Source organism: Meriones unguiculatus, chromosome 3 (assembly GCF_030254825.1).
Source record: "Meriones unguiculatus strain TT.TT164.6M chromosome 3, Bangor_MerUng_6.1, whole genome shotgun sequence".
Classification (NCBI taxonomy): Eukaryota; Metazoa; Chordata; class Mammalia; order Rodentia; family Muridae; genus Meriones; species Meriones unguiculatus.
The window spans coordinates 76,908,767-76,934,618 of record NC_083351.1 but is presented as its reverse complement, the minus strand read 5'-3'; the positions used below and the strand labels follow the sequence as shown (position 1 = coordinate 76,934,618).

At 46.1% G+C, this 25,852-nt stretch overlaps 1 protein-coding gene across 1 annotated transcript in view; it reads right to left on the bottom strand.

Annotated features, from left to right (window-relative positions):
• Positions 1 to 6,389: 6,389 nt before the first annotated feature.
• Positions 6,390 to 25,852, bottom strand: part of Plxna4 (plexin A4) — a 455,563-nt gene continuing 436,100 nt past the window's right edge. The window contains exons 29-32 of the mRNA XM_060380221.1: positions 24,800 to 24,969; positions 20,624 to 20,836; positions 15,513 to 15,663; positions 6,390 to 13,296 (exon numbers count right to left, since the gene is read on the bottom strand). Coding sequence (XP_060236204.1) covers positions 13,201 to 13,296; positions 15,513 to 15,663; positions 20,624 to 20,836; positions 24,800 to 24,969 — 630 coding nt within the window. The 3' untranslated portion in view covers positions 6,390 to 13,200. The remainder of the gene's footprint in view (positions 13,297 to 15,512; positions 15,664 to 20,623; positions 20,837 to 24,799; positions 24,970 to 25,852) is intronic.

Here is a 25,852-nt window from a genome sequence, read left to right as displayed (position 1 = left end):
GATAATGAATGTAGATTGTAGAAAGCTAGAAATCCAAGCTGATATCTTCAGTATTGTACTTTTGATGAACAATTGATAAAATAGAAGATATTTTCACGTATATTGGACATTGCTAACCTTATTTGTTCTGTTTTGTTTTTGAGAGACAAGGTTTTACTCTGTAGCCCAAGTTATATTTGAGCTCTGTGAGACCCAAACTACTCTTAAACTTGCGGCAATCCTTCTGTCACAGTTTCCAAAATATTAAAAATGTAAGCATGCATCAGTACACTTAGGCTTTTAAAGAGTATCCTCTAAATAGCTGAATCCTAAGACCATGTGACTGGAACATTTGGTCATGGGCCTCCTGCAGTCCTGTCCATACTCTGGATGATGGGTTTATCATATGTTAATTCTTGAGTATTTTACAGATTTGAAAAAAAAAATCTGTAAAAATAGTAAACACAACAGTTGAAAAATTTTGAATTAAGGCCCCCTGTGCGGGGAAAAGAAGGACCTCCCATGAATTCTAAGGTTGTTGAGTGCCAGGGGTATGCCAGAACCGGACGGTAAACCCTTATTGTTGAAGATATTGCAGGGTTGGCTGAAGGACATGAAGAAATCAGGCGGAAGCTAAGCTGAAAGCCCCCTAGTGGCTGGCATTTCTATAGCTAGAAAGGCTGCTTGGGGAGAATTGTGGTCAATGGTTTTATGGTCAGTGTGCTAACAAGATGTGACTACTGGTGCAATAGTGGCACAAATGTCATAGCTACAACCATTCCGTGCTTGTAGTTAAGGCATGCTCCATAGAACAGAACTCAGAGCTGGTACTGTAAACCTGCCATGAACCCATGGCTAGAGAGGTCATATATCCCAGGGGAGAACTTATTACTGTTGCTTTGCTAAAAAGACACAGCATAAAACTATCCTCTAAATACGTATCCTTATACTCATAGAGTACTGAAGCTCTCATCCCTCATCAGAGAAGCTTCTAATTACAGTGGATGATGGTTAACACAAATAACCACAACTAGTCAAAGAACCGACAATAATCAACTGTGTAGTGTTCAGCCCCAAATGAGACATCTATATCATTCTCTCCCCCAACTGCTCAGGAAACACTGTAAAGAAGGGGACAGAAAGATAGTAATAGCCAGAAATTGGTGAGGACTGATGCAAAAGAGAATCTTTTTGACATTTCAGGGCTATTGCACTCATGAGCTCACAGCAGCAGTGGCCACCTGAACAAAACCAAGGCAGTCAACATTCCAGAATGGATGCAAGGGGCTCATGAAATCCATTTTGGCAGTTGATGGTTTTGTTGGAAGGGAGAGTTAGTGTTCTTCATGGGTGTGGCCCATGCTCCAGCGGTTGGGCCTGGGGACTGAGTGGGTTGTGAAATGAAGTTAAGAAGTGTGTGTGTGTGTGTGTGTGTGTGTGTGTGTGTGTGTGTGTGTACGGGGTCGAGGGTCTAGGAGAAGTTGTAGGGGAATGTGGGTAGTGGATACAATCAAAATATATTGTACACATGTATGAAATTCTCAAAGAGAAAGAAATAAACATTATTTTTTTCTTTAAAAAACTTGATTTATTAAGGACATGAGGAAAAAAGACAAAGACTATTGGTAGAAAGAGAAATAATGGAAAAATACATAAGGCTTGCCCACCCTCAAGCCAGATATAATCTCAACCTGGAGACGGGTGGTTGGGCATGGAGTTCCACCCTTACCTAAGGAGCTACTGGCCATTGAGAGCAGCTGGGAATACTACCCCGCCTTGTTCAACCACATTTTAGTGGATGGCCAGACATGTGAGACATGTGGCAGTACAGATTGTACTTGCTTGGTAAAAAAGAAAAAAAAAAAGAGAACACAAAGTTGGGAGTGTTGGGAAGAGGGATGGGTCTGAGAGGAGTTGGGGTAGGGATGAATATGACAAGATCTATTATATAAAGTTCTTAAGAAACAAGAAGTAGAAGAAATTTGGCCAGAAAAGTATCATTTTAAATGATTCTAACATTGTTTTTGTTTTTGGTGTGTTTTTTTTAGAATCAATTAAGGGCTCTAAAGGATTATATTCGTGTTGCAGGTGCCCTTTGCCCTTTACCGAATATCCCGTCCACCCATCTTTCTATCCCAGCTGTCCTCACACCAACCAGGTGGTATTCATATGTTGTCTGGCAACATCTGCTTCAAGAAAGCTACATCTCTTTTCTGTCCTGTGGCTCCTCTGCTCCAACTGTTGCAGTCCCTGGGGAAGCCACTTAGCCATTCCAATGCGCTCACCTAGAAATAGGGAAGGAATAAATACCCATCGGGCAGTCTTTAAGCAATTAGAAATGAGCCATCCACAGACCCAGGGGAGTGGCATCCCTGCTACCTGCAGTAGGGGGCAGTTTGAATTGGCTTTCTTTGCTTCCTTATCCCCCACTCCTGTTCCTTAGGACTACATGCTTACAAGCCCCTGTAAGATGCTGGTTTGGGAACTCAGGTACTTGTAATCTTTAGTTATCATTTCTGAAGTTTACTGGGAAGCTGACATATACTTACATCACAAGATTTTGCTGTTGAAAAATTCTACATCTGCTTAATTTTATCTGTTTATTTAAAATACTTTTTTAGGGCAAATATCATATGCTGAGTGCTATCCTGTGAACTGGGGCTAGAGGGCAGCCATGGAAGGTTCTTCTTCAGGGGTGTGTTATTGAGAACGGAAGAATCTACCATTTGCCATGAACTCATTAGGTATCAGGCATAAGTACCATAATTATTATCTCACTGCAACAATCCTATGAGAAAGAAGCCATTGTTTTTATCTTGACAGATGAAAACTCCGAGGATTGCATATGTTTAGAAACATATTCTAGAAAGATCTGGTTAGTACAGGCTACAGTTGATCCAGGTTGTATTCTTCACTCAGTGTATACAGTATGTATGATTAGACCACCAAGGAGAATCATGGATTCATCCTAGCTGTCTGCATGGATGGTGACTAATGTAGCTTTGTGGTGGCAGAGGTGACACCTTACATTTGTGTCGTTCATGGGAATGCAAAGAGCAGAAGACAAACTAAAGTGGAAAAGGGAATGAAGGGTGTAACGTGAAGGTAGGAACTGTTTGAGCATATCTGAAGTTACTTGGTTTGAGGAAACAGGATGTGTCCTATAATGAGAGATACATTCATAGTACAGGCTGGGTGCACCTCCCTAGTGACCTAGTGGAGTTTGGGGAAATGTAATGGGAATGATTAGAGAACAGTTCAGGTCAGGGCTCCTATATGAAATGAGAAAGATCCTTATCAGTGTTTGCCCATAGAGACTAGAGAATAAGGATGCATTTTGCCTCCCTGGTGTCTTAGAAGGACTATCAGGCCTTTCCTAAAATGAGGCAGCATCTTTTTTAGGTGTCACACTTTCATCAGGAGCCTAGAAAGGCAGCTACCATGTTGAATAGGATTTGGGTTGAAAACATAGTCCCTATTCCTTTTGTATGTGCTTGAGGTTTGGTTTCAGGACACTAATCACCTGCAGAAAGCAGCCAGAGGAGGGGAATCATATCATTGCACTATCCGATTGTCTCTACGCTGTCAGACAGAGGCCTTTTCTGTGAACTTTCATGAAGGCCTTCGGAAACCTCTGGCAGAACCTTGGTCTGACCCAGAGAAGTCAAATTGGCCCTTGATCTTTGGACTACAAACTGTAATGTGTAGCAATGTGAGCAGGATCATGCTTCATAAGCTTGAAATATGTGAGGTAAGCAAGTAGATGTAGCTTGTAGTTGACACCCTTTGGGTTTTAAGGGGTGGGAGCTTAATCTCCTTGGAACATGCAATCTTGGCATTGTTTGCCTATATTTTCTTATGCTCATTCTTGTGTTTTTTGGCAAACTGCATGTTTACCCTAAACTTGAGGTCTTTCCCTTTAAGAGACATGTATCTTGTACCTGGGGTTTCATGTTATCTCTGTGACATTTGAGGGACCACTTGCTTTTGGTATGATTCTTGGACTTGACCATATCTACGATTAATCCACGGCTCCTGAAGAGGCTGGAACAAGAAGGGAACAAGTAAGGTCTCTGCTCATAAGTGAGGATGAGTCATCTGCTTCCCCAACTTCTGATCATGGGTCATAATAAAAATGCTAGAAAACTATAGCTTACTTTTCATAACTGTTGCTTGATTGATCCCTTCCTGGTAAGTCTCACTTCTCCCTGAGCAGTTCTCCTCCCATCTCTCCTTTATTCTCTTAGACCTCTGCTTCAGTTTTAATCTGTCCTAGGCCCAACCCAGGAAATTAGGAGCACTGACAATTAACTCATTTCATAAGCAAATAGTCTGTGTTGTATTTTTAGTACCTGCAATCTCAGGCAGATACAGGAAGATAATGAGCTTGAGACCAGCCTGGACTCTGTGTAGTAAGAGCCTGTCAGAGATGGGGTGAAGGAGAAAAGAAGGGAGAAAGGGAGGGAGAAAAGAAGGAGAGAGGGGGCAGAGAGGGAGAAAGAGAGTGAGAGAAGAGAAGGTAGAGAAGGAGGAGGAGGAGGAAAAAAAGGGAGGAGAGAGATGATGACAGCGACCAGGACGACCACCTTTCGGTCAAAAGAACACTTCTCGGTAGCACTCATTGGTTGCATTGTTCAGAGTAAATCTCTTATTCCCAGTAGCAGTGGACTCTGTTATGCCTTAGCTATGAGAGTTCTCACATCCTAGTGACACTGAGAAGCAAAATTTTTAACCTAATCTGTATATCCACCCAGATCACCTAGTGGTTCTCTGTATGTTGGCATTATCCAGGTTGATAGCAGCTGCTCCCTGGAGCACTGTGGGTCCTTATATCACCCAGCTCTTATATTTCACTACTTGAAAGCCAGTTGTGGGCCAGATGCACTTTACTGGAGCGGGACATTGTATTGCTCACGGAGGAAGGGAAAGTAGAAATTATGGTACAGTAACATGAACTCTCAGTTGTCCGTAGGCATGGTCAGAAAGCATACATGTACCATTAGTTTTAATGGATTCTCTTAGAAGTCCTTCAGTTTCTGCCTCCACATTCAAGAAAGGTAATTTGCTCAAACAAAAGTCAGGTGGATTTACAGAAGGTGCAAGGTTCTGAAACTGAGGCCTCAGGTAGGCCAGGAGTGGCTCTGCAAATTTGATCATAATACTAGGTCTCTCCCTGCAAAGACAGCACTCAGCTGCAAAATCAAAGATACTCAAAGATAAGTATTCACGAGATGGGATGTGTAGTCCATTGCAGAAAATGATGACCTCCATGCTCGCAGTGGGAAGACAGCTCAGTGGCCAATTCAGTTGCTGATTGCTTTTGTGTACTGGCACAGCTTTTTTCCTCCCTCAATTCATCCACAATTGACTGCATATCTCCTTGATCTAAGTCACGGTAACATTCAACTGAGTAACGGTCGCTGCCTTCAAGAATCCTAGTTTAATGGCAATGTTTTTCATAAGGTGTGAGATTTTTTTTTTTCATGAGGAGTAACTAAGGCAGCCACTCTAAATGTCACTGAGGCTCCAGGACTGGTCCACTTGTGTTTGTACAGAATTGTTTTCACCTCTAATAAAACCATCCATGTTTACATGGCCTTTTGTGGAACATCAGATCTCTTTTCAGTCAATTGTCTAAGTTGGACTAAGCCTTTCTGGGCTTCATGGCACAATTAGAATAATCCTCTCTGTGAATAAGGAAACAGGCACACCAAGAGGTGTTCTGTCTGCTCACGATCATGGTTGGGTCTGGTGAAACTAATAAAATCTGCTGAGGATGTGGCAGAAACAGGGTGGCATGGAGAGTCTCAAGCTACCTGTTCCTACCAGCCTGGCTCCCATGTTTACTAAGGAGAAGAGAACATTTTTGCTGGTCACTAGCTACTTTCCTGGTTGAACCTGAGCAATCCACCTCCAGGTCTCAAGGCCACAGATGTGCCTCCTTCTGGGGTGTCTCTGAGTCACTTGCTTGTCCTGGCTTGTCCTGGCTGGCTGCGTCTGCTAGGTGCTACTGCCTCCCAGCCTCACTAATCTTTTTCTCATCATGTTCCAGAATGACTCTCTGGGGTTAGAATGCTAAGGTGGGTATGAGCTTACTCTCCCTAACATGCAGCTATTGCCCCATGTAGCTCAGGGTAACACTATTGTCTAATGGTGTAGTGTGCTTTCTTCTTTGGAAGGGTCATTCGAGGTGAGAGTTTTGGAATAGAAGTTGGGCAGGGCAGAATGGGTAAGTGGTGAGGAGAACAGAAATGATCTGTTTTACATGACAATACACCTGAGGCAGAAGACTACTCTCAGATGGTTAGATCTCATGTAACTGCAGAGAGGGAGCGCCTTGCCTCATCGCGGTGGAGGTGGCTGTCTACTTAGGACCCACCTCGCCCAAACAGTCACATCAAGACCCCAAGTCTCAAACTGCATTTTTATTATTTTTTAATAAACTTTATTCTATATTACAAATAGTTTTTTTGTTCTGAACTGCAAAATAGGAATGCCTTATATTTACATACACAGGTATACAATTAATTATAAGAAAGGTACAGAAGCTTGCCTTTACCAAGTTACAACTGGGCTCCAATTTAAATAGCATAGGTTTTCTTTTAAAAACTTTTTTAAATCTTTATTTTTTTTTAATCTCACTAGGTTATTCTTCTTTAAAAATCAAAACCAGAAGACCCTCTTGTTTTCAGAGACCCCACCTACCTGTCCTTGAGGCTCAGGGTAACACTGTTGTCTAAAGGTATAGTCTGCCTTCTTTTTTCGAAGGGTCAGTATTCAAGGTGAGAGTTTGGGGACAAAAGTGGGGCAGGCTGGAAAGGGGTAAGTGGTGAGGAGAACAGAAATGATCTGTCCTACCTCTTCAGGGGCCTCTCTTTCAGACTCACCAAGGCCTCTGCAGTTTCTTAACCCATTCATGCATCCATTCTATTTCCCGTTTTTCTTTGCCCTCCCAGCATTTGGGGCTTAATTCTGAGCCCTCTGACCAGGCCAGAAACCCCTTGCCCTCTCCCACACCTCAGCTCTTGAAGCCATTGTCTTTTGTGGTAGCTGGAGTTGCTGGTTGCTATGGTAACTTGACAGGACTCTGCTGGAAGAGACAGAGGCTGTTCCCTATCTGCTAAGTGGAGAGGAAGGGTGCATTCAACCCTTCCTTCCCATCTCAGGGCTTGGGACCTGGTTCCAGCTCAGAGCAGCTAACTCAGGTCTAAGCTAAGACCACATACCCTGAGGACACCAGGACCAGGCAGGGAGAGGTATGGGGAGGGTCATCCATTCTCAAGCCATGTCATTGGTTTCCAAATGGAAACAAGATTCTTTGAGGTAAACTAGCTTTTATTTTTAAAGAACAGGAGGTTTAATAAGCCAACAAGCTGACAAGAATGCCGGGGAAGAAACAGAAGGGTAAATGAGGACACAACCCATCTTCACCTCTTGCTAGTATGATCTCTGTGTGGGAATGTTCCTCAGCTCTGTTTGCTGAAGTGGTCTCTGCTTCATAGTGTCTTGGGGGTACTGTTTAACTGTATCCTCTGTTTTGAACTCCACTCTCACAAGGGAGCCCTTTCAATGTGTGCTTGAGTCTTAACGTTAAAGATATAAACAAAAGAAAGGGGCAGAAGAAGCAGAAACTGGCTGATTGACTGTCGACTTATTTTTGTGTTCCTGGAAATAGGAACCTTGGGTCCCCCAAACTGAGCTTCAGTGAAATTTGAAAGAAGCTGAGAAGAAATACAAAGGATTCAAAATTCCAGGGGCAGCTCAGAGAGACAGGACTAGATAGGAGTCCAAGGAAAAGGGAGAAGGGATGTGAGACTCCCCAACCAAAAACCCACCACATAGAGCCCTTGCCATCTCTGGCAGGAGCTAGAACATGATATTCTCTTCACTCCTTGGGAATTGTTTGTTCTGCTCAGCTTTCAGCTAGCCATCAGTCTACTCAAGGGATTCCAACGGGATGCTAATGAAGACATTCTGTCTTTACAACTGAAAGACTTAAACATTTTTTCTTAACTTGGATGTTCCCTCTAATAAAAAGCAATATTATTGAAGAGCAATGATCTGTAGTGAAACAACAACAAAAAAAGTCTCTCCTAGTATTTGAAATGTTTCTTTCAGTGATCACTTTCTAAATGGGAGAAGGGTGTGGCCACTCAGAGCACCGGGGAAGCTTACAAGGTCCCAGTCTCTTTCTCAGGTGCTGCCCCTTTACCTACAATGAGGTACCTGGTACCTCAGCTGTTTACTTGTAAGAATGAAGCCTGAGCTGCTTTTATGCAAAATGCCCTAGGGGAAGCCAGCCAGAGATGAAAGGACCAAGCTCTAAGGAAAGGTCAGGGGAAGCATGAGGGTAGTAGCAGTCATGAGGATGCTTCCTCTGGAATGCTCACAGTTAACATGAGGGTATTTCTGGGCCCTTTACTCATAGGGAGGCTTCCTCACTCATGCCTTTAAGCTCTCCACTTTAGTCACTGGAAGAATTTAAGAATTCTGCTTAACTTTTCCACTCAGACATTTTTGTCCTCACCCAGACTCTCTCATTACTTTCAAATTTTTAAAATATGGAGCCCCAAACTAAAGGACTACAAAACCCCAATGAAATAGCCCACATCTTTTTTTTTCCCCAAAGAGAAGGGTGGTACAGTCAGAGTCCTTCTATCCTGAAAGGGTGGGAGAAGACCCTTGATGTGGGTGAAGAACATGGAAATGAGTCCAGGGAGGAGCTAGGAAAGCCAGCTACCTGGACCAGGTTACCTTGGTTCACTCAGCAATACCCCTGAGCCCCAACTCAAGCTTCCTTTAGGAGCCTGCCGTAACAGTCCCGGGGAGCTGACCTTGGAAGGGATGTAAGTTAAGTGCCTCTGAGTCTTCCAACTGCTGAGTACTTCCTATGTCAGTCATCTCTTGGTTTGTGGGGTTCTCTGTGAGGAAGAGGGGAAATTTGTTCCTGATTACAGGGGTATTGGCCTTTCTCAAGATGAAGCATTTACTTGCTGTCTGGTGAAGTTAAAGGCAGAGAGCCCTAGGATAAAAGACAGAAAAGAGGTTCTCCTATTTATATCAAAATGAGAGGCGCTCAAACCAGGATGGACCATAGCAGCATTACCCTGGGTCTTAGAGAATGTGGCAGAGCATTGCATCTTAGAGATCATTTGGGATGCCATTGCTTGTGGCTCCTCTAGTGGAAGACCCACGGGGTGTTAGCTGGAGTAGGGAGACCCTGTTACTCAGGGAAGCAGTCAGAGCTGGGTTGGGACAGCACCCAATGCTAATGGACTAAAGTACTGAGCAACTCCTGTATTAAAATCAATACTTGGCTTTGGGGCAGTTCCCTGTACAGGAGGTTCAAGGAAGAACAGGGAGGAAGCTAGCTGCCCGGGGGTGGCACAGTCAGCAGATAGACATGCACTGGGGTGGGTGTAGACCTTAGGGATGGAATGGCGGGGTAGTGGACCCAGTGGGAACAGGAGTTGAGCCCAAGAGCACAGACTTTGTCAGCAACTCCTGCTTCCTTGGAAGTACTTTGCCTTGAGCTGCAATATTCATTAAAAGTATTTCTCTTTCCAAATGTGGCACCACTCAGGTACCCCAAGCTCACTCCAGGGCTGCGGACTCCCAGCATGGAAGTTCCAGGGGCTGCCTCTGGCCACACATGTTGCACAGGGTTTCAAAGTACCTTGGTCTGGGTGATTCTCTGTTTATCCTCTGTCCCCAAGTTTAAAACTATATTGAAAGAAGAAGGCAAGAAAGTATTTTCCTGAGGAAGCAACTGACACAAAAGCTTGACTCCATGGCACTAAGAACATTAGGGCGTCTCAGTACGGGGAAGGACAAAGGCATGTCCACACCTGAAGAGATGTATTCCACAGAGAAGTAAACGACCTACAGATACCTTCCTTGGTTTCTTCTACATTTTCTTCTACATTCAGGACCCCATCAGCTCCCTGCTCCCTGCTAATCTCCCTTCAAGATTCAAATCCTCACTTGGCCAGTCATTGTGCGTATGTGATCAGTACCATTTTGACCAATGGTGTCAGGAACAGGAAGATGCAGAGGTGAGGTGATCCCAGATGAGAGAGACTCTCCCCTACTCCCCACCCTCTGAATAAATTCTAGGAGATAAATAAAGGTTCCATCTTCAACAGATCTGCAACTCCCTGCAAACAAATCCGGACAGAGGGTGAGGCACCCCAGTAACACATGACCTAATTTCTCTGACTTGGTTCTCTGGGAGTGCACAGCCCATCAGGGTCTCTGGCTGCTGAGAGGACCTAAAGAATCCTAAGGGGAAGTTGGAAAGGAGTAGAGGCAGAATTGACAGATTTTGGATGACATCACCTAGCCTTGCTTTTAAATGTTTCACACGTGCACCAAAAAACTCAAATGGAGGAAAGTAAACAAACAAGAAAGAAACAACAAAAGGGAAGATTTTTACAGGCAAGATGGGCCTCAATTTCTGACTCCCCCTAGCAGGCCACCCGGACTGCCTACAAAGTGCCATAAATAACCTATACCACCAACTAAAGTAAAATGCCCAAAGCCCCCCTCAAGAGAACTGAGGAGACCTGGGAAACTTGACTGTTCTTGCTTCTTTTTTCCTGATATGTGTACTTCTCTGAGGTGTTTGAAGTTTTGCTTGTAACAAAAAAAGAAAAGAAAAAAATCTGTACCGACAAAATAATAATAACAATAAAATAATCCAGTAAAAAAAAAAAGCGTCAGCAAAGCCACGCTAACAGTCTCTTTTTGCTGCTTGTTCATTCTTCTCTGTGCATAATTTAAAAATCAAAGCACATTCACCCATGCACCTACTCACACACACAGCTTCCATCTCGCAAATCTGTGTTAAATAGGTTTGTGTCTCTTCCTTCCCAACCCTTCAAATGTGCAAAAAAAAAAAAAAGAAAAGAAAAAAAAATCCTTCACAGCTGAGTTGCTCCCTCAACATGTACCCTGAAGCCTGCCACATCCTGTGACTTCATGGAAGAGAACAATACTCAGTGATAGAAATTCTACATGTCTCCACCTGGCACTCGATTGGCCAAAAAAACCTTTGGTTTCTTTTTTGTTTTGTTTTGTTTTGTTTCATTACTCCTCCACACGTCCAATGCATCTTTTCCCAGCCTCCTCTTGCCGTTTGCTACATCGGTGTGTCTTTGCCATCTGTCCACATCAGTGCCACATGGGGGCCTTCTGCTCTGGGTTGCCAAAGTTCAACTCCGGCAGGTACCATCCTGATTTCCTATGGATAGAAAAATGTTCTTCCCGAACATACTAACACTCAGTGAAATATCCTGACACTGGAGAATGGACAGATGAGCCAGGGGACACAGAAAGGAACTGTCTCAACATCCTACATGGGACAAGAAATCTTTCCATGTTTCCTGCTGATTTCTAGGTGCCTCCATGAACCCTGCTTTTTCATATGCAAAGGGGCTCATGTCCTTAAAGGTACAGGATATTACATGGACTCTGCTTAAAATGGTATAGCTCTTTTTCCGTGAGAGGCTCATTTTAGTGATGGACAGAAATGACAAGTGATGCATGGAGCGTGAAGGAAGGCAAAACTGTGGAATGCTATTAACACCACCTTCTCCAATGCCTCTTTTGTATCCATGAGTACTGGACAACAACAAACCAGAGCTGCCAAAAGAGATTCTTGCTTATAGTGGAGACTGGATCACTCAGTATCTAAGATCCCTTCAAGACTTTGGGTTCCCAAGACCCACTAGTAGACCACGTCTTTTCATAACCACATGTTACATTTCCGAGCACACATTTGCTTGACTGGCTAAAACAAATCGGCATATCAAAAGATGGAAAAACATAGATGCTAAGGCATGGTGAGTGGTATGCACTGTTCTCTGCATCCAGCCAGGTTCCTCTCTTGGCTCTCCAGTCCCTTCCAAGCACAAGCTCTTGGCTGAGGCTGGACAGCATCTTGTTTTGTCTTGGTGAGGCTGTGCTTAAGAATCTTTCTTCCAATGATGACTTCAGAGGGTGTGAAGAAGAACCACTGAAGAGACAGTTGAGATGTTGATGAAATAATTCCCACAGAAGTCTAGACAGTCCAGTGACAAAGTCATCTGCATAGCAATGGTACCAGATTCTGCAGGAGGGGCAGGGCTGGGCTATCTGCCCTGGCTTTCTATGGAGTTCTCAAAGACAATGAGGATGGAGCCTCGGAGACGGCTGGAGGTAGAATCTCCTAGATGCGCTCTGCGGTTCACGGTGAGCGTTGGTGATGGTGACAAAGGAGCATGGAGAAGCCTTCTCTAGACAACACACAAGGCTCTGGCAATGGACCTTTGACTATGGTCATGACATATTTGAACTTGGGGAGGGTGAATAGAGAGCAGTAAGTGTTGCTTCTGGCATAGATGATTTCTCTATCTCTCTCTCTATCTCTCTCTCTCCATGTTACATTTCTGCTACTGGGAACCAGATTAGATGATGTAGGAGCATCTCTATGGTAGAATGTAACTGTTAGCTTTCCCCTGTTTGACTTTTCACAGGAAGGGAAGGAAGGTCTGTATGGACACTTGGAAGGTCTCCCGGGATATTAGAAGGGGACAGAAGGCTACTGGACAACAAACAGGTAGGCAGCAGCCCCTGGGAGAGCGTCTTGAAACTTCTACTGGTCCCCACTCTAACATCTATAAGAGGCAAGGCCTTTATCTCAGTTACAAAGCACCCAGGCCCACTGCCTACTCCCTTGTTGTTGAGTGTGTGGAAAGGGATATCCAAGTGATGTCTCCTACTTCAGATAATACTGAGCTCACAGTTGCTTCCCAAAGCCAGGTTTTGGACCACAGTAGGGATTCTCAAAGCAGAAGGTGAATTAGCAGCATAGGAGAGTTCTCTGTTCTCAGCTCCTCATCCTTATTTGAGCCCTGCTGCTGCTGCATGGGGCCAGGAGCAGCTGGGAGGAAGAGTGTCACTCTGAGATCTTCTGGGCAGGTCCTTCACCATGGGCCTGGCCATTCTTTGACTGACTGAGGGTCAGAGATGTGGTCCAATCACACTGGCAGAGCAACTGAAAGAGATGGGACTCTGGAAGGAGGGAGAGACAGAAGAGGCAGAAAAACAAAAGGAGAGACTGCGCTGCTCGGGGGTTGCTGCTGATGCCTGTCGGAACTTGCACTTGGTAAAGATGATAATCTAGACTGAGGCACGGCTTGGTGTGTCCCTCCCTCCAGGATGGCCCTGGAAGGACAGTTCTCAGCTGTCTAAGCTCATGAGTGTTATGACTTGTTCTAGTTTGTAAGCCAGTTTCTGCTTTCCACACTGGTCATCATGGTCCAGGGGTCCAAGGATCTGTGGAAGGATCAAAAAGAAAAGATTACTAGTCTGGCTTTATGTGCCTGTTTCTAGGGTACACAAAGACAATATGGATGTTGTCAGGGCATTAGTGTAGCTGCTGCTGCTGATACTGCTGTGTAAGTAAGCAGCTTGAGTGACATGGGTAGGGTGAGAGTCATATGGGCACCCATGTCATCAGCAGCACAGGACACTGACACCTACGCTGTCACGTCTGCATAATGTGTGCATTCCATTGTCTGTGAGGGAAGCCTGACAGAAGGAGAAGCTTTGCTGCAAATGCCTATGCAGCAAGCCCCTATCACCTAGTCTCAATGGCATCTGGGGCGTTCCATAGTCTGTGCAAAAGTGAGGTGCTCAGGGGGAGCAGGATGTGCTTTTCTGTTATTAACAAATCCTACTTCTCCTTTAAAAATCAGGGAGTGTTTCTCTTAGGGCCCACATATCCACATTTAAAAAGACAGTCAGCTTAAATTATCTGTTAAAATATCTCTAAAGGAACAAGGATGTAGCCGAATTGGTAATTGGCACACAGTAGCTAAGGTCTACCAAACCCATTTCTGAGGTCAGGTGGTTGACAATGATTGTGGAGTTTATGGACATTTTTGAGACTCAGAACATGCAAGATTGAGCTCCACCAGCTGGGTGATCTGGGATGAAATATGATCTTTCTGAAAGATCATGATCTCTTCTCTATAATCTACATCTGCTTTGCTTGGGTGCAGTGGAAAAAGCCAGGTCAGACACGAGAACACCCTAGGCACAATACCTGCTCCACTGGAGGCATCAGACAAGCATGGTGGATGCTCTCTGGTCTGAAGGTTAGGGATGATAGTTAGTGAACAAAAATGCTGGCTAAGCTTAGGGAGTCTTGGAGGCTTCTTGAGCTTTAGATTTGTGACTAGTTAATACATTTTTAATTGGGGATGTCAATGATAGAACCGCCCACTGAGTTGGCCAGGAATTGTTCTTTGCTGCTGTCATTACTAAAACTAGACAGGTGTTCTGGTAGGTGAAGAGATGGTCCTTTCCAAGATGACGCAGGAGTCTTACAGTGCTATATCACAGGATATCCTTACTAGGATATCCTAATAAGGATATAGCCTCCCAGAAGTTGGAACAATTTTCCCTGGACCATCATTGGTCTGCAGACTGGTGGCAGGGGTCCCTCTCTTAAGGGACTCACTGGTGCTATCCGTTAACAGGAGGGTCATGTAATATATTCTTTGTGACCTGAAGGACACTGGGATCTGGAGCTGGTGGGGTACTTTAACAGGGTTTTTGAACTTCTTTGGCCAACAAAGCTATCAGAAAGAGCCTGGGCTTTGGCTCTTAGTATTACCTTCTGCTCCAAGAAGGTTGGTATGTTGTGCTTAGCCTCAGGGACTCTATCCTGACCCGCTTGGTCTGTACTGTACAGCTAAGTATCCCACAGCACCTTTATACTAACCAGAACGAAGGCAGAAGCTACAGTGGCAGGCGCCCAGGTGGCGGTTTCCAATCGGGGAACACAACAATGAAAAACATGTTTTCTATCTCATTCCATTCTGGTTTTGCTCATTCCCCTTCTGATCCATTCCTTTTCTGTCCACCTATTTCACTCTCTTTTATTTGACTCCATCCTATTCCATTCGGTTTCTATTCTACTCTGGTCTGTTCTACTCCACAGGATGCTTTAGCACACTTTGCCATCCATAAGAGTGAGAAAGTCTTTCCTCAAAGAAAATCAGATCAGAGAGGAAAATGAAAAAAAAAATTAAAGGCAATAATGGAGGGAAATAAGGTAGGTCTGATGGAGTATACTGATTCCTAGATACTCTGAAAGGTTGAGGCAGGAGGCAAGTTCAAGGCTAGCCTGGATCCCAGGGGTACAAAGTGCACTCAAGATCAGTCTTGCCAGTTTATGGTGACTATCTCAAAATAAGAAGTAGTAGAACCCTTGCCTAGCACATGGAAGACCTTGGATTCAGCCCCAGGGTGGGAGGTGGAGAGGAATAAATGAAACAGGTTTTTATACCTGAGAAGAATAGGAGTTGATGCAGAATAAACAGATTGGATCAGCCTCAGTGCCCATTTCAGTACCACAGTGCTAACCTAGGACTGGCTAATAGGATTTCCCTAAAAGATTTATGGAGCTGTTTCCATACATGAAGTATTCAGATACAGCCCCATCTCCGTGTCAATAAGTGCTGGCAGGGCAGGGCAATGCTTACCTCCTCACTATATTTGCCCACATAGGAGAATATCTCTGAGAGCGCACTCATCGTGTTGAACTCATTCATGTGCATCCGTGACTGCTCAGCCAGATATGCATTCATGTCCTGGTCACTTATCGCTGGCATCTTCCCAATGTCTGAGTAATACCTATGAGAGGAGGGAGGCAGAAAGGAGCTGGAATCATATACAGAGAGTATACAAGAGACAGGGAAGATCCAAGAGCTGGGAGCCTATGCTGTGACCAGCTGGGCATCACGTTAGTGTCCCATCTGGGCTTCCATGCTGTAGCCAGGGAACACCCTCTACAGCTCTCATACAGCAGACACAAAGACAAGGATATGAGGGGGTAGACAGAGAGGAACCAGGAGTCAGAGGGCTTCTGACCAGATCATCTACTTTGTTCCTAGTTCCTGGCACAGGGCTCCAGCTTGCCTTGTGCCTCTCCAGCAGCACTGGAGGGTTCTTCTGAACAGTTGCTCTTCCCTGATGGCCTGTGCTCTCTGGAGGTTAGAAGAGAGAGAGGCAGAGGCTGCTGGGAGAGAAAGGCTGGCAGAAGGCAATCAGTCACTGTCATTTGCAGCTGTGCACTGCTGTCAACTGGTTAATTAGACGCCAGCATTTACATTTTTAATTTCTGCAATTTGACATTTTATGCACCAGACCTCTAAGTTCCCCACCAGAGGAGAACTGCATAGTTTTCTAATGAGGAAGTGAGAGGTCCCTGTGCTCCTAACACAGCCACTTTCTAATCCTTTATAATGTGCTGTGGGGTTGTAGGTGGCAGGAAAGGGAAGAGGTAACTGGAAAGATGGGGAATTACTGGCAAGTCAAGAGACCCTACAGTCGGTGCTCCTAGTTACACCAAGACCCTGGGCTGCAAGGCTGTTGCCATCAAGCATGAGGTACTAAAATGGGGGAAGAGAGAAGAGATGCCAGGCCAGGACAAGGTAAGGCAAGTGAGGCACAGCATGGGGTTTAAAAAGGTAAACTCCTTCAGGGTTTTATGAGTACTGGTGACATTGATGAGCCCTTAGACTCTAAGGGCTCAGGCTTTCTTCACAAGTGTCTCACTGGCTCTGCTCTGTGTCTTTCTCAGCTTATATCCCTTCCTGTTCTGACAGGGTACTCCTGCCACATCCCCTTGCCATTTCCCTGACTGATGCCAGTCCCCAACAGTGTCCAGTACTTGGGTGACAGGCTGTCATAAATGGTTCTTTAGGGCTCCTTAGGCCATCAGCTCCAGGCCTACCGTAAATGACAGCTCAATTTGTGACCAGAGTCTTTCCAGGCAGGCAAGGGCTGAGATGGCTTGCCTTGGGCCACAGTCTGCTGGGATTGCCACTACATCTTCAGGGAAGGAAGGGGTAGGGAGAAGACATCTGGTCTCTGGCCAGGGAGGGGGGTGGTCAGAGGGAAACACTTGTGGCCTAAAACACCCATTCCCTGCAGCAGGCACAGTGCCCAGTGGCTGTTGAATGGATCCTGCTATGGCTGGCAAGGAGGTCTTGGCCCTTGGCCTGCTGTCTAGGCAAGAAGACAAAGGCTGAATGGTGAGATATTTCAGAAAGCAGCTTGAGAACATTTGAAAGATGTGCTGCCCTGGACTCATCTGAACTCCTTCCTGCCCTTCACAACATTCTCTCCCATTCCCTTTCTGTCCTCAGACACCCATGGCCCTTGCATTTTTGACCTGCTTCATTTTGGTCATTTCCTCCACAAGACATTGTTCTTTTCAAGGCAGGCTCCACACCAAAATACTCATCTCAGTGCTCCAATACACAGGGTATGGGTGAGTCAGTGATGTTCCAGGTACTAAAGGTCCAGCAGGTGTCTCCATTCATTGCCACTAATAAACTATATCTAGATCTAATAAATGCCAACAGAAACACAGAGGTTTCACTGGTGAGTCCTAACCTTGCCATTGCCGAGGAGACTTGTGCCACTGTGCCCTCACAGATCCTGTAACTACCAAGCCAGATAGGTTTGGGAAGGAAAGGTTATCTTTGCAGTCCTGTTCTTGAGAAGCTTGAGCAGCCCTTTCTGTCACATTCAGTGCTATGCCCAGCAGCTCCTGGAATATGGCTGTGTCCGAGGCTTTGGTCCAGAGAGTTCTACTCTGTCATCTGTAGAAAACCAGAGCCTCTGAGCAGGATGGAAAAAACGGAGGTTCCCACAGAAAGGACGTAACTGTCAACAGCAGTGAAGGCCCCTGCTGCTTCTGTTACCAGCCTGTGAAACTGTCAGGCATCTTACAAACAGCATAGGCTCCCTCTGCTGCCTTTATGGTCCCTGAGGAGCATAGTAGCCTAGGCTAGAGATCATTGTCTACACAGTAAAAAGACCCTTTCCACACTACAAACAGAAGATGCTCAGCATTTTTCCTTTGCAATCATTTGCCTCCTGCAGGGTGCTTGAGTAATGCAATTCTCCAAAGAGAATATTTAGGAAGTGTGTGTGTGTGTGTGTGTGTGTGTGTGTGTGTGTGTCTCAGGGAAAGAGATGAGAGGGAGGTGTTAGAGGAATGGAAAAATAAGAGCAGAGAGGGCAAAATCAGACCAGAGACTGGAACCTTCTCATCTGAAGCTCATCAGTGACATGCTGGCTAGGATGTGCCTTGCAGTCTTCTCCCTCATGTGACATCAGGTCCCCTCTGTGTAGCCTCATCTCTCATATTCCTCTTTGCCTTGAAGACACTGGACATGACCAGAACATGTCTGCGGTCCTCTGCTAGCCCCAGGTAAATCAACTACAGGGCCTTATCTTTGAAAGTTCTGGATGGGTGGAGGCAAGCGGCTACTCAGTTACTGGCCTCCTACCCTGGTCTCAGCCCCAGGCAATCTGCTATAAGCCGATTCATTCTCTCTTCAGGGCTCAACTAATGCTTCCACCTCCTCCAGGGCTTTGGCCAGCCCATAGCTAGCCAGTCTGTCCTACCCCACCCCATCCCCCAGCCTAACCATGAACCTTATGGAGTCTTTTCTGCCACGCATACAATTGTTTCCTTCCCACTCCTGCCAAGCTGGCCTTCATGATGGGACTTTAGTAGAGATGACTTATCGATTGTTAAGACTGCACTAAAGCCCAGACAATGAACTTCAAACAAGTGTTCTCATCAGCTGACTGCACACGAAGAACAGAAAGGTCAGCCTTGACCCCCTTATTGAACTCACAGAATCTCTGCCTACAGTGAGCCCTCTCTTCACAGAGCCTCTGAAAGTCCCCTGGCTACCCCTCCCCCATACCAGTGTTGGCCAGCTCTGGGAACCTGGAAGGCTGGCTACCATTTGCTCTGACAAGAAAGGGTTGGGTCCCACCCCTGGCTTCAGTGCACTCTCCTTGCTAAGCTTTGCCCAACTTAGGTGGCATGTAAGCCCTTGGTTCCCCATCAGAGCTCAGGAAGTGCCTATTCAGGGAAGGGCTCTGGATTCTTCCATGTTTGTGAATCTGAGTTGGAGGGGTCGACAGAAGCAGAAAGTGATCTTTCACTGAATGTTATCATCAGAGGACAGAAATGCAGACGAGAAAGTCATCTTGAGACTCATGTTGTGATGCCTCCTGAATTGGCTTTCAGAGGCCTCTGTGAATGGATGATTGAAGTCTCCAGACCCAGAAGAATGAAGGCCTCACTCCTTGTCTCCCCGCTCCCAACTCCAGCTTTTGGGTATTTCTAGATGTTCAGATGTGAGAGCTGCAAGGTGAAAGGGGTCAGGCCCAGTGTTTTCCATGTGTTCAGTACACCCAGAGTAGAGCCACAGATGCGTCACGTCAGCTTAGTGGGTACATGCATGAGAAGCCAGCCGCACAGCACCCCACACCCCGCCGTGCTGCTTCAAGGGCCAGCTTTACTTTTGTCTGTAACTAAAGCGGCAATCTTGATGGCCACTGGCAGCTGTATGGCACAGAATCCATTTGGGTTCCTTCAAAGGTATATTTAAACGTTTACAACTTGTCACCTTCTTCATATTATGGTGCATGTCATAGATGACATTCAATGAATGGCATGCCCTGGAGCAGTCCCCAGTGAGCTAGCTGCAGCTCTTCTCTACTCAGCTCCTATGGACAAAGTCTGCACACAGTTAATGAGTGAGGCTCACGTTGCTAGGGACAGCCTTGAGCTTTTCCCACGTAAAAATCTGAAGAAATCTGAGAATCAGAGGGTAATGGAGTACATATAACCAGAGGGCATGATATTCATGTAGAAAACGTCATAATGAAGCCCATTACTTTGTTTAATGAACATAAAAATTAGTCTTTAAACAAACAAACAAACAAACAATAACAGCAAAACAAAACAGAAAAACAAAGAAAAGCCACACCAAATGAAGTAAAGATGATCAGATACCAGGTTCCGGAGACTGATCTGTCGGGTTCTCTCAGTGAGGTCAATACAGCAGTCAGGGTTCAAAGGAAAGCAATAGGCTCTCCTCTCTGCTCAAACTACAAGCAAAACCCCACTGGGACAGTGGAAGTGGGGAATCTTCAGGGAGTCGCCACCACCATCGTGACAAGGTGTACAGAGGCAGAAGTGAAATGGAGGGCTGGAGAACGATCGGTGGGAGGACGTACGTTTGCATGCATGCATGTGCACTGTGTGTATGGTATATTGTAAATGGACATGGATGCATATAGATATGTGTAGATATATGCTTGTGATTTTATGTATACATAGTATATACATGTGTTCATGGTACCTATGCATGCATGCAATATTATGAATGCATGTGTATACGGTCCATGCATTTGTTTGTTATACATACTATGTATGCATATGTAGTATCTGTGTGTATGGTACATGTGTATGTTGTGTGTGTGTGTTAGTAGTGGGGAGAAGATCATGGACCACACCTCCTTCTGGCTTAAAAGATACTTCATCCGCTAAGATCCATGCTGTTCCATATAGGGAGGGGGGTCACATGGCAACTTCTGCTATGGTTACTGGTGCTTGCTCCAGTAAGGAGGCCCTGAGTGGGGGGTGTTCCAGCTGCAGGATCAGCTGAGACAGTGACTAGTCTGGAAACTGCAGCCTGATTGCACTGCAGCACTCCCTGGTCCATGGTCGTAGCCTGCTCCAGCCAGGCAGCCTCAGGTTTCCACGGGGCATGCTCACCTCTCCACCCAATTCTTGTAGCTGGGAATGTCCTTGGCATAAAGCAGCTTGTTGGACGGAGAGTCCTTGCCCAGCCGGTGCTCTGATGTGGAACAAGAATCCATGAAGGTCTGGGCCACCACAGAGAGACAGGCATCCGTGATGCTGTTCTTATGGATGTCAAACACAAACTGAGGGTTCTTGATCATGTTCACCCAAAACCGCAGGGGCAGGCTGTGTGGAGGGAAGGAGCAGCTGGTCAGGGGTGACGGGGCCATGGGGTGTAGCCTGATGGAGAGTTCTGAGAAGGAACAATAGCTACACTTCACCGAGCCCAGGAACCATCTGTGACTGCTGTGGGCGGTCAAGGGTACAGGCAGGGAAGTGGGTCTATTCAGCATACAGGAAGTCAGCTTGATTGAGGGTAGGGGTGCAGGTGCGATCATCTAGAGGTGCACCATTGGAGGACCTTGAAAGGATGTGATACCCAGTTGTGATGTGGGACTCTGACCCTTCCTTTTGGCATGAGCATCAGCCTGTGTGTGTTACAAAACAGAATTCTTAATTCCTATCTGCCTTTGCTGGGATCCTTTCTTTGGTGAGCTTTCAGGAATCTAGATTTTTCAATCTGACTGTTTACTGGATGGTTGGCCGAAGTCACACCCTTGCTTACTGTGTGGTGCCAAAGGCTACTCCCTGCCTGGTGAAAAAACTGACACTGAGGGTGGATGTGACCAAGTGATCTTTTACCACCAAGCTGCCACAGAGCACCAACTCCTTATCTAACTCAGAGTGTCCTATCCCTTCCCTCCTGTCTTCCAGTCAGTACCTACTACCTACCAAGAGCTTGGCTAGCAACAGGGAATAGTATGACTGGAACACATCCTTTGTCTTCAGAATCCTGCAGCCCAGGGTTATAGAGACATATGCAGCCAGATGCATACAAACAACACTTCCTGCTGAGCACAGAGAATGTTGGACTCAGCTAGGTACCAAATCTACCCAGAGAGCAGCCCCTGCCGAGGCTCCTCAGAGGGGATACTTGGGACACTTGACAAGTTTGTTCTTCACTGTTGTATGTTGTTGTGTTGTGTTTAGGGAGGGGTATACTTGTGTGTTTGTGCCTGTGGAGACTAGAGGTCACCTTCTAGTGTCATTACCCAGGAGCCATCCACCTTGAATGTTTTAGTTTGTTCTTTTGAAACAGGGCTTCTCACTGGCTTGGCTAAACTGGCTGGCCAGAAAGCTTTGGAGACCCTTTTGTCTCAGTCTCTCCAGTGGTAACTTACAAGTGTACCACCATGACTAGCTTTTTCTATAGGTGCTGGAGCTTGAACTCAGGCCCTTGTTCATGCATGGCAAGCACTTTACCAAGTGAACCATCTTCCCAGCTCCACATTTCCCCATTTCTCATGTAGCCCAGGCTGTCCTTAAATTTACTATGTAGCTGAGGATCCTTCTGCCTCTAATTCCTAAACACTGGGGTTACATGTGTGCACCACAACACACAATTGTATGTTGTACTGGAGATCAAATCTAGGGCTCAAACATGCTCAGGCCCATACTTGACTTATTTTAAAACAAAGGTGTATTCCTTGGGTTGGCTGCAGGTAGGGATCCACATACAGAGACAAAGAGAAAATTACACATGTGGCCTGGTTCTGTAGTCACTGAGTTTGCTCGACAGAAGACCCGCAGGAGGAGGACCGTCCTGAAGGATGCCTCTCTGGGCTGTGCTTTCCCTGCTCGTTCTACTCTGCAGCTCCCACAAGCCTGCCAAGCTGCTGCTAAGGAGGAGGACAGTGCCGGCAGGCTGCTTCTTTCTCTTTTCTCGCACCTCTCTGCCTCCTGCCTCTTCCCCTGATGTTTTATTGTTGTTTTGGTGGCTGTGCTCACGGTTGGTGATAGTTACAATGCCTGCGTGTGTTTGGCCTGCCTTTTAGAACTTAACATCTTTGAATTACATTATTTCAAGGCATCAGATACAATATTTTCTCTTGCCCTATCTGCTGGCAGCCAGTCTGTATAATACAAACAACAAACACCATAAATATGGGAAAACCTGACATTCATGGATGCCAATCAATCAAAAGCATTTATTAAGTCTCTACAATGAGTGTCACAAAAGGTTTGGGCAGGCACACTGAGGTTTGCTAATATTTGGTGTCTGTCATTTGCTTTATCATTGTGAATCCAGGATAGGAAGTAAATGGAGTGATAGCATATAGGTATCGGTGCTTGTGGTCACTTCCCAACCTCCCTAAAAGGTGGTCATGGTCTCTGGGCTTGGAGATCCAAATAAGAGACTCAGTTTCCCTTCCAGTAAATTCTCCTGTTCCAATCTCCCCTGGGTTTCCCTAAGTCCCATTCAGAGCAGAGGTGGTAGGAACCCACCATGGTGGAGAAACTGTTTATCCCTGTCCCTTAACCCAGCAGGGAGGCAGGCGCACCACACAGGAAGCAGAGGCATGACTAAAGCTCCTGTCTAATGAGATATTAGCATGTTATTAACATCAGTGGTGGTGCTCATCTCTGCCCGATTGCAGCCACTCTGGCTAAATGAGAAGGGCTGTTATTTAACAGAGAGCCTGTAGGGAACTGGGAAGGGGGTGGGGGTGGGAGAGGCACCTTGAGTCAGGAATGAAGAGACAATGCCCTCAGCAGGGACAATGAACTCAAGTCCACAGGCATTTCTAATTGCATCTTGTCCAGCGTACCAAGGGATCAGGGCAGGGGCAGGAGATGACCTTCTAAGGAAGAACTTGAAGTGATGTAGCTCTTCCTACAGTACATGAACTGTGATTATTTCCTGGGCTTTCTATTGCCTTATCAAGTCTCAATGCAGCACTTGTGACCTTGGGATATTCAGAAAGGAGGCTGGCATCTAGGGGGGTGGTTTGCAACATCATGTCTTGCTGGGCAACACCAAAAGAAGGGCTCAGTGGAGCACTTCTCCTATGTGAAGGTGGCTAACACTAGGTAAAGATGTAGTCAGAGAGATGTAGTGGGTGCTGTCCCTCAGACTCCTCCAAAAGTCAAACTGACAGGATCCAGAGAGGAAGACACTAACTTACCAGATGCATAGGATGGAACCCAAGTTCTAGGAACCCAAGGTCTGCATGGGCTGACCCTCTTTGGGGGTATTGATCCTCTGCAAGAGGAAGAGCGAAAGTCCACAGAAGATGAATAGCACTGATACTCCAGGCTGACTTCTGCCTCCTCAGTTTTCAGGTCTGGGCTGCTGGATGGGCATCGGGGTGCCTGGTTGTGTCCTGGAGCCTGGCCAGTCCTAGGAGCTATAGGACTGGGCTCTAGGCCTATGCTGCTTTAGAACAAATAGCTGGGGAAAAGTGACTTGGAAAAAGACCATCTAAAGGTGACGAGGTCAGCTCTAAAGGATGAATCTAAACATCAGCTAGCTGTGCTTCAGGTAGAACTCTCGAGCAGGCCATTGCTGCCCGAGTCTCATCAATATTTACTGAGCCCCATTTCCTCAAGGTTCTGCATCCTGTTTTGAATACTGATGCTTGCCTTGTGACTTTAACCTCAAATAGAATACTCGCTATATACAGATGGTGAAGACAGTGGGGCCACGGTGGAGATGCCTGGAGTATTGTCAGTGGTTAGAAAATCCTGTGGCCTCCAGGGAACACAAAGTTACTCTGGGCAGCTTTTGGAAAGGAGTTTGGGAAGGAAAAGATAATCTTATTAGGTGGGGTTGGAATGTTTCTTGTTCAGCTGGGTGCCATCTGCTTGTACTCAAAACCCTATTGACCTTGTCCAACATATGTATTTTCTAGGCTAGCATTTGTCCATGTATAAGGACAAATGTCTCTCTTGTCCCACATCCTCATCTGCCAGCTTACAGGGCAGGGATCCTGTCTGACTCATCTAAGATCTTCAATATTGTATATATTGTCCAAGGAGTAGCTGGATGCCACAATGCCTGGCTTGATGGTATATATTAACTTTTTCTCATTGGATTAGCATGGTATGGTGTCCAGAAAACTGACTGGAAAAAAATGGTACAAAGACAGATTAGAGGAGAGGAAAGTGAGAAGATGGGGAAGACCAGAGACTGGGGTTGATTAGTTACTCCGCTAGGAGGTAGACAATGGCCAGCTCATTTCCAGAAAACCTTTCTCCCTCATACAGGCCTGGGTGTGCAAGCCACTGGTCATTCCACCCTTTACTCACCAGTTGCTCTTCCAGGTATGGCGGACGTGCGGGTCATGGATGCCATGCTTATCAGCCTGCTCATCAAGGAAGTCGAACATGTACTTGATGGCTAGGGGCAAGGCAGAGCCACGGTGGGCTGTACTGAAGATGGTCTCGAACAGGTCATCCACAAACTTCTGCAGTGTGCCCTGGGGAAGGGGATATATTCAGCTCCAGCTCAGCCTAGGCAGTTCTGCGGAAGGGTTTGAAAAGCTACCTCTGGGACAGGGCAAGTGAGGTCAGTGCTCCGCCTCTCTGCTAAACATGACACAAAAGTTGGGGAGTGATACTCTTTATCAGATCTTCTCCCATTTCACGGGTCTCTGACAGTTCTACCTTTCCTCTCTGCACAGAGCATAGACAGAGACAGATGACAAGGCAAAGCCACCTCCCTCTGCCAGCCACAGGGTTTGGTTTCATCTCTGCCAGTGCCGTTGTATCACTTTCCAAAAATGCTAATGAGCTTTGGTCAGAGCTGACAAATATAATCTGCTGGTTCTGCTTGGCTAATACCCACCCTGGTCAATGGCCATCTGGGTCCACAGAAGGACCGGAGAACCCAGACTCTTAAGAGAAAGGCTAGGACCACAGGCACAGATCCTCTCCAGTATCAGGATTAGAAATAGTGTCAGCAAAGCTACGGCTACAGCCCCAGTTTCCGTCCTTAGTGATGGTACATAGTGCCCCTGAGAACAAGCTGTTCTTCTCTAAGGAACAGTGGGAGAATGGGGATAGATGTAGCGAGTGTCTGTAGCTGAGAAAGCGTGCTGAGGGGGGTGGAGGTAAAACTTCAGTTTGTGTGCTAACTCGTGTCTGCAGGGATCTGCCTGGAGTGACAGGTTGAGCAGGATCCTGCAGCGCAGTTCTGAGGCATCCCTAGGCTTATGACATTGCCTGATAGGGGAGGACAACAAAAGGGCCTGGCGCACACTTAGCAACTGTGCTAGCAAGAATGAATATGCATGATGTGAGGGCATGCACGTGTGCATGTGTATGTGCACACGTGTGCATGTATGGAAGCTAGAGGGGAAC